Here is a 15,456-nt window from a genome sequence, read left to right as displayed (position 1 = left end):
GAAAGCACTAAAGCAAGATATTACCTACTCAACATCACGTTTGCTAATAAAACCACATCTGAGGTATCTGAAGCCAGAGGTGAGCTAATTACATTTTCTTGTTGAGGGAAATTAGCTTTTATGGAAAGAGTGACAACTTGACAACTCCTCTCCCCATATGCTGTAAATATCGCCAACACCTAGTGGCCCACTTGCTGGTCAATGTCGATCGTTGATATAGCGACACGTAGAAGGATTGCCGCTAGTGTGCCACTGGCGGCAAGTTTTCGTCGAGTCAAAACAGATATGTAGAGTCGGAGTGTTGAAGTTGACACCGCGTAGCAGCGAGGACTTCTTGGTCCGCGCTCCTTCGATTCGTTGCAGAAAATCGCGAAATAACCAACACGAACTATCCCCAGTCATGTACATGTGATTATTATTATATATTATTTTTTCCTGATTAATTGTTTCTAAAGTGAGCTCCGGGGGTCAAGAGTAACCCCTGCCTCTACATCATGAAGTGAAAAATCTTGAGATGAGTAGGTATAATTGTATGAATTTAGATGGCAACTGACGCCGATCATTAGAAAGTGAATATGGAAGAAATATGAAATAAAGTAAATAGATGCACGTCATTTTGTTATAAAATTAATTACATGCCGAACTCATTTAATCTTATCCCAAACAGTTATCGTTGAATACACACGGTTAAAGGAGCACTCTGATTGGCCAAATTAAAAAAAAACCTCAACGATTTATCCCTCTACAAGCGAGGTTTTCTTCATCGCCTCCGAGGCGAAGTCGGAAGAACACGATCCTAGTGATCATAAGGTTCGCGCCCATCCCGGGGTACTTTTTTCCTTAGTGTTTCTTAGAGTCACCTTAATGTAAACAAATCACGCATATAGGCGATTTAACATATTTTGGGGGAGTAATTTTGTGATTCATTGGTGTTTTGTCGCGTCTCTGCCGCTGATGGGCCACTGATGGTATAATTTTCAAAATTGAAGTGGGGCCACCGCGGATCGTCGCTGCGAAACCGCCAATTTTTTGGCAAGATGTCGCTAGTTGCCCATCGGTGGTCCACCGACTCTTACGAAATGGGGACTACTGCCATTGGGACATGGACTCCTCGCGACCGTTGCGTCAGTTTCTATACTTAGTTTGTTCTGGCATAAAGTTCGGTGTGGAATATCTATAGCTCACATGATTTCTTGCGTAAGCTCAAAAATCGGTGAAAGTTCACTCTGGTTTGAGACAGCTCAATTAATCACATTCAGAAACATTCAAAATAGACGTTTTTTTAATTCATGACTACTTTGTTTATGTCAACATAAAACATTAGAAACAAATAATATTAATTAGACTCAATTATACTAGACCCTACATATTATCGTTTGAACTGTCTCAAATCAGAGTGAACTAACCACATTTTAGCCGATTTCTGAGTTTCAGAAGTTGCAAACAGAGAACATAGTCATGGAAAACTAAAACTTATTTATGCTTTATCGTGGTTGAAACTCAATATGAATGATTTTTCGTTTTTTAAATTTAACATGAAACACAAAGAACTTGGACTATTGCGTTGGCCTTCTTGCGTTGAGTTCTATATTTTCTTTAACGGTATTAAAATTATAGTGAGGTAGTGTATTTAAAATAATGGATTTTACGTGTTCCTTCTAGGGAAGGAGTGATGGCAAATGATGATATTGCACAAGGTAGTAAATTGCCTAGGGCCGGGCCTGAGTAGGAAATCAATCTAAATTCATAATTAAATACAATAGGCTGTTATATTAATTTCTTACCTCACTCAACGTTATGAAAGGAAAGCTGAAAGATTGGAAGATATCATTACGATTGCTATTGACGAAAATAAGACGATGGGTGGTGAGAAATATCCTTCCACTTCTTGAACCTTTCATGTCTTGATGAGCGCCGTCTTTAAACTCTAATGTCACGTTATCAGAATAGATAAGGATACTGAAAGAAACGTATAAAAGAAAACATCATATTACGGCATTATTAATTATCAAGTTACAATGCAATATATAACGATACGTAAGTTCTACAATGTCTTGGAATACAGAGGGTTGTACAAGATAAAATGAAACAAGTTTGTCGTGAAGTCAGGGGTAAAAGTGACGGGTAACCCGGGGGACGCCGTTCCTCCGCTTCCAGAAATTATCCGTGGCGTCCCCCCACTTTCTAAAAAAAATTACAATGGGCAAAGATAGGCACGGAGGACGGCATGACGTCATGCTTCCCCTTACCTTTTCAGATCCACTTTTACCCCTGCGTGGAGTCATGGTGAGTCAAATGCACGCAGGGCCGAGCAGCAGGGGCGAGGTCTGGTGAATGAACACTAAGCAGGAGAGTGCGATCGGTGCAGGTATGGCTATGCAGCTCATGGATTACTGGGAAGACTACATCAGCTTCTTTCGAAGGCACACTGGTGCTGTCATCAAAGTTAAACATTACAAGGAGATTGGTTTGAACATCAATCAAGCCGCCGTGCGACTTGTGATCAAACTACGTGTCGCACCACCGCCAGAAGAACAGGTCACCCCAGAAACAACACGCGAGACCGACATTGACCAGCCTACCCAGTTGGAGTAGTACAAGTTGCTCGCTCCTAATACAACGAAGTGTGGCCAGGAGAAGTTTATCCCCATCGGCACTGTCTACAACATCATTCACCGAACTTGGGACTGGTGGTGCCATATAAACCACGCAGACATATTCTGACACATCCAAGAAAGGTTCACAAACGCCACGAAACTGTGTGAGTGATATCTCGCAAGTGATAATTGGCAGTGAGTGATCATCGTGGATGAAGGGTGCCTGTACCTGGATGATACCAATAACGGAGGATCAGTTTTTTTTTACCGAACAGAGGATAATTGAACCACATCACGGTAAATACGCCAATCCACGTGGTTTTATAATGGTGGCCGGGTACTGCAGTCTGAATACATTTCCTCTTGTGTGCGTACCATCCGATGTGAAGGTCAATATAGTATCAGGGAGTATAGTATAGACCAGTGGTCACCAAACATATGAAGCATCAGATCTACCGTACCGTTTTATAAATCCTACTGTGAGCTACTAACCAAAAGAACTTCCAACTTTGATTTAAAAAAACAATTTAAATTTACATTTCTAGTAGCCTAAATATGAAATCAAACCATCCAAGTTAGCAAATATCTAATACACACACGAAAAACATAACATGCAGAACCCCATGCGTATACAATCAACTGTGAGATGAGGGTGACAATGACAGTTGGAAGGAAGAAACAAGCAGCTGTTGTTGTCAGCGCGCTCTGTCGTTATCGTCAGCTCAGTGGAGGAATCAAGGTTAGCCAATCGGAGCGTTAACACGATCTACCGAATATGTCTCCGCAAGCTAACTAGTAGCTCGCGATCGACGGTTTGGCGATCATTGGTTTAGACCAGGAGTGTACAACTTGGAACAGTGGGTGGGCCAATCACAGAGCACAAATTGGCGTCGCGGGCCACACTGTTGGTATATCATCTTTACGACAATTTAATAGTATTGCATTCAATGATGGAACATGTTCATCATAATTTACACCACAATAGCGCAAAACAACTGTTATAATTGTAATCAAAATATTTACTCACTGAAGAGGAGCAGAATAATGTGTTTATTTACAAATATTTTAGTGGGAAACTTAACTATAATCTGTTTCACATAACCTGATAGGAAAAAGAAGTTTCCCCCCACCACGCTCAAGTACAGGTGAATGTTGGTGTTCCGCCTTCCACTTGGGGTTGATAGCCAAAAGGAACAGCAGTGCTTTCTCAACATCAGGTGCGAGCGAATTGACGTACGAATTTAGAGTTTACACGATTCTGCTTATTAGAAAAGCTTCCCTCCCTCTGAAGGTTAGCAACTTGCTTTCCCCTTCTACAGTGGTAAGTAGGGGGAGGTAGGGGAGTTTACTATCAGGTTGCCTGAAACAGACTTTAATCAGTCGCAAACCAGTCTCTCAGCGTTCAGGGGTACACTAGATGTTCCAGCGTGGAGGCAGTTTTCAAGGTGGACATCTGTTATCGTTCTCGTCTTGAATTTGACCTGTTTCATGTGCGGGAAGAGTTGCTCACATAGATATGTGCTGCCAAACAATGCTATGGTCCTCATGATGAAAAGAGCTAAGTTGGGTATGGAATGTATTTCTCATAAAAGTCTTGCAACCAGGTGTCCTGAAATATCCTTTTCAAAGCAACATCCTCCTGAAATTCAATGAGTTCTATCTCCAAATTGTTCGGAGTACCACTAACGTCAGCGCTTAAAGGTGATGAGAAAATACTGAATTCTACATTTTCTTACTGAAGTCTCTAAATCGGACATTAAATTCTTCACACAAACCTCTCAATGAGTTTGCGTAGAAAGGGAAGTTACAGAATGATTTATCACGCTGCAATAGGGTTGGAAAGTGGGACGTACTTTCATTCCTCATTTGATTTTCACACAGTTTTAGCTTCTCTGAAAGGATTTGATATGCCTGTAAAGTTCATGAGCCAAGTAATAGATAATATCCACAAGGAATGCAAGGTCAGACAACTATTTTTCATTGCTTAATTGGGCCATAGGTTTTCTTTTCATGCCCATCGGATTATAGAAACGCTGCAGCATCTTTCCCTGGTTCATCCAACGCATTTCAGAATAGAGATCAGATCTTCATCCTCGGTTTCCAGTTCGTCTAGAAAGGCTTTAAATTGGTGGTGATTGAAGCCTTTCGACTTTTAGTTCATAGAAGAAACCATTGTATTCATAAAATGGGCAAATTTCAACGTTTAGGTACAAAAATTCTCCTGGTGTAAAATACAATGGAAAAACGCAACTAACTGATATCAATTTTTTTTCAACTACGTAATTCATCCTTTGTTTTTGTTATAGCCACTAAACTCATTTAACACTGCCTCACACAGAAAGAAGTCAGTGTGCAAAGACCCGTACGCAGGCGAGAACAAAAGAATCTAACTGAAGTGGCCATGAACCGTTATCTTTCTACAATCTATCTCACACAAGTTGATTGGAACTTATATCCCCACCAGCGATCTGCTTGCTAGCTGTCTACTGTTTCAGACGGGGCCTATGTTGCTGTTCCCTTTAGTAGCCACAATTTTGCTGATATGTAAATATATATTTTAAGTGTGTAAACAACGGATTGAAACTCTCATGTTATAGTGTACGTACTTCTTGGTTCTTAACACATTAAACAGAGTAACTAAAACGGGTTAACAAATAATTGTCAACTCAATTTAAGCATGCTCATTATTTTAAACGGCGGGGGTGTGCAGAAACGTTGGAATAGCGGACTTTGTCTGCTATTCGAGCGTGTATTACAAGTGATGGCAGGGTTGGACCTTGTACACAATTTATTGTGTCGGCACGATGATTTTATCAGGTTTCTGTTTTGTAAATACAGCAACATATGCATGAAAAAAAATGAAAGGACATCTTCGGTTAAAGTCTTGCACACATGCTATATAAATTAAAGGAGACTAGATTATTGAAAATGAATGATAAGAAAGGAATGGAGGAAATGAAATCTTTAACGTCCCACTTTTATGCCGGTTAGGCTAAAGGAGACGGTGATAATGAGAAATGAATGAAATGGTGTAATGAAGAAAGTAAGAGGAAACGGGAGAAACTCGAGAAAACCCACGAGCACGGTGTTTGTCCACCACAAAGTCCACAGTGCGCAAGCTGGGATCGAACCAGAGACCCCAAGCACCGGAGGTAAACGCTCTGCCACTGAGCCACCGCCCTCCAAGAAAAAACCACTGACACGATGTCCTTAGCCACGAATTTACATGACCAAGGATCGAACCGGAAGTAAGTAATTTATCAATGAACCCCCATTTCTCCGTAACATATGACAAGAAAACTAAAAAATGTGTCGACTCCTTTTCCATGAAAACAGTTATCATACTGTATATACGAAAAGGAAAAAGAATGGGAGTCAATTCCAAATAACCTAATATTGATTCAAATTAAAGCAACTAAAAACTATGTTTAATACTATTTTCCTATTACTTGTTTTTGCTTGCGAAACTCGCGTTTCTCCTTTCTCCAGCAGTCGACTTCGTATTGTAATGTTGCCCCTAGAAAGTCTCAATTCTTCGTTGCGGAATTCACTAGATATTTTTCGTATTACAATTACTTGCTGCTTAAAATGTTAACGGGTACAGCAAATTTTATATAAAACAATACTTACACGGTCCTTTGTCTCTAACTTTTTATATGAAGTGTAGGTATTGTCAATCTGTAACATAATGTAACGAAGTGACTTGAATAGAACAATGTTCTTTAAAAAAGACATTTATTCCTTCTAACATCAAATGAAAGGGTACAATAAATTTGATTTATAAACAACTGTTGTTATACCTTTTTTCAAATATTTATTAGGCATATAAAATACATAAACAATGCTATATCCTTTTCTTAAAATAACCATATTAATTAAAGTTGTGAAAGATGGGTGGGTTAAGAGTAGCTAAAAGGTACAGCAAACTCCCTCAGATTGACACAAAGCGCGCGCGTAGTGGAGTGGAAAAAAGAGATTTTAAACAATACTGAATGTCTCAAACGTTTCCTTCTCTGTCAGGGGTGGTATACCTGCCTTTCCCTCTTGCGGCGAGAAAGAGGAGGAGATTAGGGGAGTTTTCTTGGTTTCCTATCAACTTGTCTGAGATAGAGTTTAAGCGCTTGCTCCCTATGGACGCACCCCCTCTATCCACTCGGGTCCCCTTTTTCGTTCCTGCGTTAGTTCGATACCATTCGTGATTTGTAGTGGCCACTTAGCGCATGTTGGTTTGTGTTTTAAGTTAATTTGTTTTACGCATTGCAGTTTTTGTACCGTATGTGCACATGATGTAGTTATACTCAGCCCTCCTAAAGTCTATTTGCACCCATCAATGCAATTTCTCCATTAAGAAATGCTTTTTAAGAAATAAGAATGCATTTTATGCTAACAGAAGTTCAAATGTCACGAATATAACTATCTCCTTGTGTGGCAACCTAGTATGGGAAAGAAGTATTCTCGTATGCAATTTGTAATTTTGGGCGTCCCAAACATATATAGCTACCGTAGGCTATTTGATAAGGAACTCCGCACCCAGATCTCTCTCTAAAGGTTTATTTACATAATTCTTAGTATGCAGTTATTTATAGTGCTGGTTGGAAACATGAAAAGATAAGGATCCATTGTTTTCGTTATTTCTGAATAAAGCGTAGTGTGCAACACTGTTGGAAGGTACTATTTCGCGCAGTAATACAATACAGATGAATACGTATCTAGTGAAGAGCAAATAAAACACGAAAAAAACAAATATGTGTGAATGTGTGATTAATAGTTAAGAGCGAATGACGGAAATGATCTAGGAGTAATTTTAATTAAGGCATATTGAAATAACAACAAATAAATAATAATACGATATTGAAAATAGGTTCTGGGTCCATCATCAGCGGAAAATTAGCCGTTTTTACTTCTGTGCGTTTATTCAATAATTAATGAAATTTTCTGTATTTATTCTAATAAAAACAACTCACCGCTCCCCAGAGTAAATTACAACTGCTCCACTAGAATTGTGTGATGTATTTAAAGCCATGATGTTTATTTTTACTCATGAACTAAATACACCAAAGAATTCCGCAGCCTTGGCCTTACATCTATTCATAAATGTATGGCCATCAATTCGTAAATGGCCATGCGATCATTTTCAATCCGCACGTCTTTGAAACAAAGAGCCTTTACAAGACCAAACATTTTAGTGTAGTATTTCTTTTTCCTTATCGCTTTGGGAAATTCAAGCGGACAGTTTGAAATTATGGAAACTCTTCTAACCAAGTATAATTCAGAAATAGCGTTACCATATTTCCCCCCACGCAATTCGAGCTCATAGACTCGAATTTGAATAGTGAGTGTGAAGAGTAGACACTGGCGTAGTCAGAAATACGTAAGACAGGCCTACTTAAAAATTTCATTTTTTTAATAGTGTACAATTGATTAAAATATATGTGTTTTTCAAACTCAGGGGAGACAATTGCTCCGTTTTTCTTAAATGAGGCCTCTGATGTGAGATTAATAATATTCATACCGAAGAAACATGCACAAATAATTTTAAAATATGGCAACGTCGTAAGTTCCACAATGGTAGCTATCCACGAGTGCCATATTTGTTCCACATGGGTAATATTGTAGGCACAATTGAACCCAGGGGCTATGATCCCTGCTCAGGGAGCATGGCTAGAGATGCATAGGACCGCCCCCTCTAAATTTTGGAAATTGCTAAAACTATATATATATATATATATATATATATATATATATATATATATATATATATATATATATATATATATATATATATATATATATATATATATATATAGTATGTGACCAGAGTATGTTCTTCTGTAAGTTTTGGGGGTCCATATCTTTCCCTTTTATGAGTAAAAAAAATTTCCGAAAAATAAATTCTGGAGGTTTTTGACAATTTATTCCCTTTGATGAGGTTTAATTACATTATATAATTATATAGATGAACGCTGGGTTCCATTCGCTTTCATAAGACATGAGTACATTGATATCTCTAAGAAGACCACTTCTTAAAATTGGAAATTGTTAAAAAAAAAAGGAATAATCGGTGAATGTTCTGTAGGCCCTTAATATACGAGGGAGCCCCCCAAAAACGGACTGTTGTTCTAAACAATTAATTTAATGTTTTATTTATTTATTTATTTATTATTCTTTTTTTTTTCAACATACTTTCAGACTCCTTCAAAGTAATCTCTTAGATGCGATGCAATTCTCCAGTCTCCCTTCTCACTGTTTGAAGCATCTCAGTAACTCTTAATCTTTAATATCGTCCAGTGCCCCCTGCTAAGCTTTATTTATTTTTTTTACTCCCTCCACATCATCAAAACGCCTCCCTTTTAGATTTTTTCATTCTCGGGAATAGAAAAAAAAGTCTCACGGGGCTAAGCCTGTCAAATACGGAGGGTAGGGTAGGAAACAATAACCTATTCGTGAGAGCCCAAATATCCAGATACTGTGTGAGCAAGCGAGGAACAAATTTAGCGGCAACGCGTCTCCCTTTGCAGATCCTCATTGAAAATCCGCTGACAAGAGCTCCAACGATCCTTGTTGATTTTTTGGCGGATTTATTCAATGTTTTCGTCATTTTGAGATGATGAAGAGCGCCCAGAACGAGCTTGATCTTCAACACTGATATCATGTTTAAACCGCTAAAACCACTCGAAAACTTGTGTGCGCTCATAGCACCCTTCTTGAAAGCCTGTTAAAGCATTTGGTAAGCTTCCGTTGCAAGCAAGAAGCACATTTTCTAACATACTTTTTGTTCCATTAAACCTCTCACAACGATTTCGCAGGCGGTAAACAAGAACAGTTGAGAAAAGGGCCATTCCACGCGAAAGTGAGCCTGAACCCAAATTTTCGAAAACTGTCAAAACCAATGCATTGTTACGTATATGTGAAGTAAATAGAACGAAATTTACTTTTTCACAAAGAAAAACTTATTTATACTTAGAATTCACGTAAAATTTTAAGTCTAAGTTGTGAATTTGTAACATGTCAGCTGCGAGGAAATTTTTTATTCTTGTAATCGGCAACATTTTACGGTATATTGTGCATGTTTGGCTTAAGTAACTTCGAGCTATTCAAGATGCTTCTTTTTGCTACAAGTTGCAGTTGAAAAAGTGTTTACAGGATAAAAATTATTTATAATATCATTAAAGATATAAACGTCAACTTGAGTGTCCTGCCCGTGACAGAAAACTACCAAAAGTTATTGTACTGAATTACTAAATTTGAGAATGTGGTTTGTACTTAGTAGAAGTAACAATTTGCACGTGTACTTCACACTTACCAAATTTTGGACAAATGCTAATAATATATTTCGATTTATTTCAATTTAAAAACTTGTCCTGCCCGTGACAGTGGGCATGCCACTGGTGGGATAGTTTGCGTACATTGGTTATTCATGATAGAAAATGATTCCATGTGCACTAAAATAAAGTTTTCTAAGCATGAACATTATTTACTTAAATAGAGGATTATCTATTACTGTCAGTATGATGTTTTAACTTGAAATAAGTAATATAAATATTATCATTAGCGTTACCTTTTCGTTGGTTTCAAGGTAGCAGTGGATGGGAGTGAAGTAATTACAAAAAGGCCAGTATGGAACTTTGTGAAACAAAAGAAAGTAATTGTAGAATGTGCTGCTGATTTCGTAGTAGTTTTAAGCTCTTCGTTTCAAAATATATCTGTTTTACTACTAAAGTACGGGACAAGAATAAACGACCAAAAATGCCATAAGTTTTAATGGTATTTTTGGTAGTTTATTCTTGTCCCGTACTTTATCATCAACAGAAATTTTTTAAAAAAGACGCTTTGAATAAAAGACGGGAAAATGCTCTTGTCAATTGAATGTCTCCAATCAAAACAGTTTTTTCCCTGCAATTTGACAGCGAAAATTTGGTAGTTCGTCGAACTTTTAAATCAGAGCTTCATCCGTGTAAAATCTTTAAATTTCGAACAGACTTTTATTCAGATTCTGAAAATGATGATTCCGAAAGCCATGAAGCTATCCTGAGGGACGACTTAGGTATTCATGTTAACAAGGCTTGTATTAGACCAGCTGTTGAAGATATAACACAAGGAACATTTTTGATGATGAAATTTTTCTCTAGTGGACAGAAAAAGAAAACATAGACATGCAACTATCGCACAAAGCCCAGTGGAAGAGGACGAAGAAGTTAAGGAAATTCGTATGAAGACCGTAAGCGATTGCGGTAAAAATTTTCAAGACTGTTGACGATGTGTCTTAGTGCATTTCAATCAAATAATACATGTGATACCAGCAGTGCCGTGCCATGGGGGAAGGGGCCAGCGGGGTGACGGCCCCGGACATCAAAGTAAGGGGGCGCAAAATTCAGGAGGAAAAAAATAAAAGATATACTTAAAATGGAAGGAAAAAGTATTAAAAAGTGCTCAAAATCAAGGAAAAGCAGGGTTTAATTTTGAAAATTTTCTTACGCGTCGCGCCAACCATGGTGACGCTTTGCGGCTGGTCTGTCAACCTCACTCATATTTATGGGGCGCCGTCGCGACGCGTCGTATACTCTCGCCCCGGGCGCTGATTTCCCACGGCACGGGCACTGGATACCAGCACCTATTTTATATACTGTTAGACAGTGTTTTGTACGAATTTCCCCACAAGATGGGTGTAAATGGGCAAATAAAACCATTTCCTAAAGTGTAGGCGGTGAGAAATAAGTGTATGACGTATTATTATTTTTATGTGATAAAAGCGAGCCTCAAGTAAAGTAAATAGAATTATTTGTGTACAATGCTATAACAGAACAGCAGAAATGGACTTATTTTCGATTTTATTTCATTTTTGAAATAATTCTTATTGAGATTTTGTGTGTTGATTCACACGGTGTCCTGCCCGTGACACAGTAAAGTTTAGTTTATTTATCAATATAAATATTTGGCAAATTTCTCTTATGTGAAGTTTATTTAAAAATTTCATCATTTATACATTTCCGTTTAAATAAAAACACTTTGAGCTAAGGATTCACAGAGTTTTGTAACATTCACTTGGTGCGTCGAAAGTCACTTCTCTTTTTTGTCCCCGCCCGTGACAGACGTTTAGGGATTAATATTTTCTACTCTAAACGAAAAAAAAAATACTGAAAACATCAGCTACATATACTCCTAAGTCTGTACTGCTCATATATCATGCAATTAGCAGAAGTTAAGTTGTACTTTTAGAAATATACAACTTTAAAGCATCAAAAATGTAGTGTAAATGTCCTGCCCGTGACGATGGAATGGCCCAAAAACAACACTACAATCAAACATCAATCTCTTACGCAGACGCCGCTTGGGCAACTGATTTGAGAAGTTCTCTACTGGACCTTCGCACGAACTCTCTACTAACGGAAGAACTCTCTACTACGCCTAGGAATGGCCGCGCACTTTCAATCCGGTTTATTTTGGTCACTCCTCGTATATCACTGTATTGGTCTCACTCGTTCCTTTTCATTTATAGACTATAAAATTGCTCCCCCCCCCAAAAAAAAACTTTCGGATGTTTTTTTATCTATTTATCCTTTTCGATAAGGATGTATCATTTTATTTGGTTATATGTGTGAATATAGGAATCCATTCTCTTTCATAGGGTAGGTATGACTACATTGCTGCTCGCCTCTAAAATTTTGGGAGGGATACCTAAGACCACTCTTTAAAATTGGAAATTATTAAAAAACGAAAAATTGGTAAATGTTCTCTACAACTCAATTATATATATCTCTTAAGCTTGGGTGGTGTATCTCGTTCCCTTTCATAGGTATAAAATTGAAAAAAAAAACGTTGTTATTCCCCCCCCCCAAAAAAAACGACATAATTTTATCCTACTTGATAGGGCCTTATTGTTTTATATGGTTATACAGGGTGGCGCAGTTAAAAGTAGCCCGAATCCCCTTTGAATGGGAATGGAATATTTCTGAAATTGAGTAAACAGCTACAAAAACAAACAGTTTATGCAATTATCGATTGTTATTTCTTGAACAATCGATAATATACGACAACAATCAACGTGCATATTACTGGGAGTGGCTTTTGAATAACATCAAAGATGGTTTGTTAGACTCTTTCCATTACATCATGCGTGATGAAGCATGGTTTCATCTTTCCACTCATGTGAATTCACAGAACACGAGGTACTGGGCAACGGAGAACCGGCGTTTGGTGTGGTATAACAATAACGCACACCATTGGACCGATATTTTTTGACACTACCCTCAATACGGTTACATATATAGATTTTTTAATGCATTTTGTGTTCAACTTACTGAATATAAAATACAATGCTGCTTCTTCCAGCAAGATGGAGTAACACGACACAATTCTAAAGTGTCTCTGGAACAGGTTCATGATGTCTTCTCTGAGGAACGAACTCTCAAGGTTTATGGTCACCACGTTCACCGGATCTAACAACATGTGATTTCTTCCTGTGGGGACACCTGAAGAGGAAGGTCTATGAAACTAATCCATACACAATACACGAACTGAAAGGCAACATTAGCCATGAAGTTGCCGCTATTGATATCCGAACTTTACGCCGAGTGTATCTGAATATGCTTACACGTGTAGAACTGTGTATTGATGTCGCAGGGGGGTCACTTTCAACATCTTCTATAAATGTATTTTTCACTGTATTTTTCTCTCTATTTTTCATCTATATTATAAAATTGAAAGTTACTATGTTTGTGACTCTTAATCTCTTGAACCATCCGATCAAATTTTCAACGTAGATGCGGTTCTGGCCTAGGAGTGATTTTAGCTATTTATTTTGACGGTACAACTTAGGGGAGGGGGAGGAGAGTACATAGAAAAAATAAATAAAACTTAATAACTCTTGAACTACCCGACCGATCTTGATCAAATTTTCAGTGTAGATGAGGTTTGGGACTGGGATGATTTTTATCATTTCACTTTGACGGAGCAACGTAGGGAAGGGGTTGGAGGGAGAGATATACAAAAATCAATAAATATAAAAATAAAAGTGACTATGTTCGTGAATTAATTACTTTTGAACCACCCGATCGATGTAAATCAAATTTTCAACATATATGAAGTGCAAACCTGAGAAGTTTTTTTTTTTTATCATTTCATTTTGGCAGTAGATCTTATGGGAGGGGGAGGGGAGGAGGGGAAATATATGAAAATAAATAAAACTTAATAACTCTTGAACCACCCGATCAATCTCGATCAAACTTTCAACATAGATAAGGTTCGGGCCTGCAACGAAGGGGAGGGTCAGAGGAGATATATGTAAAAAAAAAAAAAAGTAAAAATAAAAGTGACTGACTATGTGACTTGACTTCATCATTCTTAAACCACCCTACCGATCTTAAAAAAGTTTGAACATACATGAGGTTCGGATCTGAGGTGGTTTTTATCATATTAATTTAACGGTAGAACTTAGAAGAGGGGGAGGAGAGGGGACAGCTATATAGAAATAATTAAAACTTAATAACTCTTGAACCACCCAACCGATCTCGATCAAATTTTCAACATAGATCATGTTCAGGCTTGAGATGAATTCTGTAATTTAATTTTGACGGTACATCGTAGGGGAGGGGGAGGGGGCGGAGATATATGTAAAAAAAAATGAAAGTGACTGTCTATGTGACTTCCCTCTTGAACCACCTGACCGATCTCGATCAAATTTTCAACATAGATGGAATTCGGGCCTGGGATGGTATTTATCTATTCACTTTGACGATAGCACTTAGGGGAGGAGGAGGAGGGGAAGATGTATAAAAATAAATAAAACTTAATAACTCTTGAACCACCGGACTGATCTCGATCAAATTTTCAACCTAGATTAAGTTCGAACATTATATGATTTTTTGTCATATCACTTTGACGATGTACAGTAACTTAAAGGAGGGGAAAGGCATTTACAAATAATCGAAAATGACCGATATTAGTGTCGAATCTATAGTTTTTGAGGTCGCTGAGATGAACAGTGACATTTCTGATGCCATTTAAATCCAAATTGAGCCCCGCAAAAATTGTGGGAGGGGATATATATATATATATATATATATATATATATATATATATATATATATATATATATATATATATATATATATATATATATGGGCGACCACCAGGGCAAGAGTGAATGCTTTTTGTAAATCGAAGAATTGCGGTGCAACGGTGACAGCGAAAAACGCAATATGTTATATCCAATAACATATACAGTTTAATTGCGAGAAAGAAAGCAGAGGATAAGAGGGATAACAGTTTTGACGAAGGAAAAAATTTCTACTCTTGCCTCATGTAGTGAGGTAAGAGTAAACAACGGTTGGAGCATCAATGTACACTGTACAGTCAAATGGAAACAGAAGCGTAGACATAAACATCAAGAAACATGTTGAATCATAGATATATATGTACTGGTTATATGGAACTAAAGGAAGTTATAAAATACCAAACAGATTAGTGTAAAATGGAACTGCCAACAAAAGTTACAGTACTATATCATACATGTTATAGTTACAAAATATGAAAATAGGAGAAATCAGTTCAACATCCGTTACGAAGCACAAAAATGTTACGTTCGGTGCTATATGCGTACACAGTGGTCACACACGTACACAGACTTCCTTTGTTTAAAATTGGAACATTGTTCGTGAGACAACTCGTTGCATATGATACAAGAAAGCTGCATTTCACCGTTAGGGGTATCTGAAAAACAATTCCCCACGGAATTACCAGGGCGTATCCATGTCATCCGGTACAGGTATATTTGACTGATGAGTGATGCTTTGTGGTTGAGTGGATGACTTTAATGTGAATTGCTTATTTGCTGTTCGTAGTTCTTTTGTCCTCCCACGCA

The 15,456-nt window shown here is 37.7% G+C and overlaps 1 protein-coding gene across 1 annotated transcript in view; it reads right to left on the bottom strand.

Annotated features, from left to right (window-relative positions):
- Positions 1-7,770, bottom strand: part of LOC145680287 (uncharacterized) — an 83,688-nt gene extending 75,918 nt beyond the window's left edge. Inside the window, exons 1-2 of the mRNA XM_081750646.1 lie at positions 7,562-7,770; positions 1,785-1,959 (exon numbers count right to left, since the gene is read on the bottom strand). Of these exons, the coding sequence (XP_081606772.1) occupies positions 1,785-1,959; positions 7,562-7,620 (234 nt within the window). The 5' untranslated portion in view covers positions 7,621-7,770. The remainder of the gene's footprint in view (positions 1-1,784; positions 1,960-7,561) is intronic.
- Between the last annotated feature and the right edge of the window lie 7,686 nt (positions 7,771-15,456).

Source organism: Thermobia domestica, chromosome 3, assembly GCF_964235325.1.
Source record: "Thermobia domestica chromosome 3, izTheDome1.hap1.1, whole genome shotgun sequence".
Lineage (NCBI taxonomy): Eukaryota > Metazoa > Arthropoda > Insecta > Zygentoma > Lepismatidae > Thermobia > Thermobia domestica.
Note: the sequence above shows the minus strand (reverse complement) of the source record. Positions and strands in the feature narration are given on the sequence as shown.